This window comes from Austrofundulus limnaeus, unplaced genomic scaffold (assembly GCF_001266775.1).
Source record: "Austrofundulus limnaeus strain Quisiro unplaced genomic scaffold, Austrofundulus_limnaeus-1.0 Scaffold521, whole genome shotgun sequence".
In the NCBI taxonomy this organism is placed as follows: domain Eukaryota; kingdom Metazoa; phylum Chordata; class Actinopteri; order Cyprinodontiformes; family Rivulidae; genus Austrofundulus; species Austrofundulus limnaeus.
In genome coordinates this window covers 22,208-23,861 of record NW_013952923.1, presented here as the reverse complement: position 1 = coordinate 23,861, position 1,654 = coordinate 22,208, and the positions used below count along the sequence as shown (strand labels likewise).

General features: G+C 33.9%; 1 protein-coding gene across 1 annotated transcript in view; it reads left to right on the top strand.

The window, feature by feature from the left end:
- Nucleotides 1-1,654, top strand: part of LOC106530431 (pro-neuregulin-2, membrane-bound isoform) — a gene marked incomplete in the record, with an annotated part of 152,745 nt that overhangs the window by 129,427 nt on the left and 21,664 nt on the right. The window contains 1 exon segment of the mRNA XM_014026044.1: nucleotides 1,226-1,355. Within this exon segment, the coding sequence (XP_013881498.1) occupies nucleotides 1,226-1,355 (130 nt within the window).

The following is a 1,654-nucleotide window of genomic DNA, read 5'->3' as shown; positions in this document are numbered from 1 at the left end:
ATATATATATATATATATATATATTTGTTAATTGTGTTATTACTTTTTATCATTTTTTGTTTTGTATACATGTTTGTTTGAAATAAACTTTAGATTGATGATTGATATTGTAAAATGTAGGGACTCAAATACGTGTAAATATTATCATTCTGCTGGATGTGCACTGAGAAGCATCAACGGTTCTACAGCTGGCTGTAACTTCCTCTATTTGCTCTCAAAAATAACTAACATGTTCCATGAAAATCTCCATCTAATGCAATGTAAAGATTTATAAATTATTGTTCATTTGAACAGTTAATGGTTAAAATGTTAAAGTTACTGCTCAGATTACCTGGTCATTTGGTCAAAGCTAAATTGTTTTCAGAGTTACCTACAACATGTAAGATATCGATTGCTTTTATCTTTTCACACTAAAACTCCACTTCAAAAAGATCATTGTTGTTGTTTTATGTTGTGACAATAACTTAAACCTATTTGTATTTCAAGACAGAGTCAGAATTTTACTATATTAGTTGTTTTACTATGATATTTATTTCCAATTTATAAAAAGCTTTATTGTATTGTTTTTGTGTGTGTGTTGTTTGGTTACATACTGTTATTGTCACCTACAAACTGTTTTCAATTTAACCTACCTGTTTAATCTTTTCTTCCTCAAACATAATAATTGTGAATATTTAAAGTGTGTGCCATGTTTTTCCTTCATAACCAAAAAAATTGAAGAAAACATCTTAAGAATTCAGAAATGTTGCCATAATACACAGGTTGTACCTGTTTTGTCACATAACTGGTATATTTTTATTTCAACTTTGTGCAGCCAAAGGGAAACAGGAAGTGATATGAAAGGGGAACCACCTCACCTCTCTCTGATAATGACTTAAATCATCAGAGTTTTCTCTGCTGTCTGTGTTGTTAGCCATTAAATCAATGCTCTGTTTATGTGCAAGTCTTCCCCTTTGTCATCACTTCCTGTTGTTGCACATGTAAATATCTCAACAGCCATTCAACAACACTAAATGGCACGAATACATTAGTGTTTTTTGTGTGTACAGACAGCTAACAGCTGCAGCTGTTGCTACTGTGCTTTGATTAAAAAAGCCCAAAGCACAGGTGATTACATAATAAAAAACCTACAGGCAAACAATTCCTAATACTGTTAGAGTTATTGTTTTTTAGTTTAGTGCTTTTGTCAGATCACATGTTTTATTTATTATCAACACCTCTCCAGGAAGCAGAGGAAAAAGATGCAGAGTCACCTACACCAAAACCAGAATCAGTGTGTGGAGCAGCCAAACCGCATGTTGGCCAACGGGCCAAACCACCCCGGCCCCGGTCCCGAGGAGATCCCCATGGTTGATGTGAGTTTACACAGCACAAACACACAGCAGGTTGACTATAACTCACTGACTCAAAAAATCTAGTCATATTGACTGCTGTAAGAAAAAAGCCATGCAACAGGTCAGTACAGACAGACACAGGAAGCAAAACAGAAAAAAACTAAATCACCCAGCAGGAAAACATCATAATAATTAGGCTTGAATATCACAGAGAGGTCAAATCTGCTTAGGGCTGCAACGATTAATCGATTAATCGTCAACTAATGGATTATTAAGATAATCGATGACTAATTTAATGATCGATTAATCGTTTTCTTTTT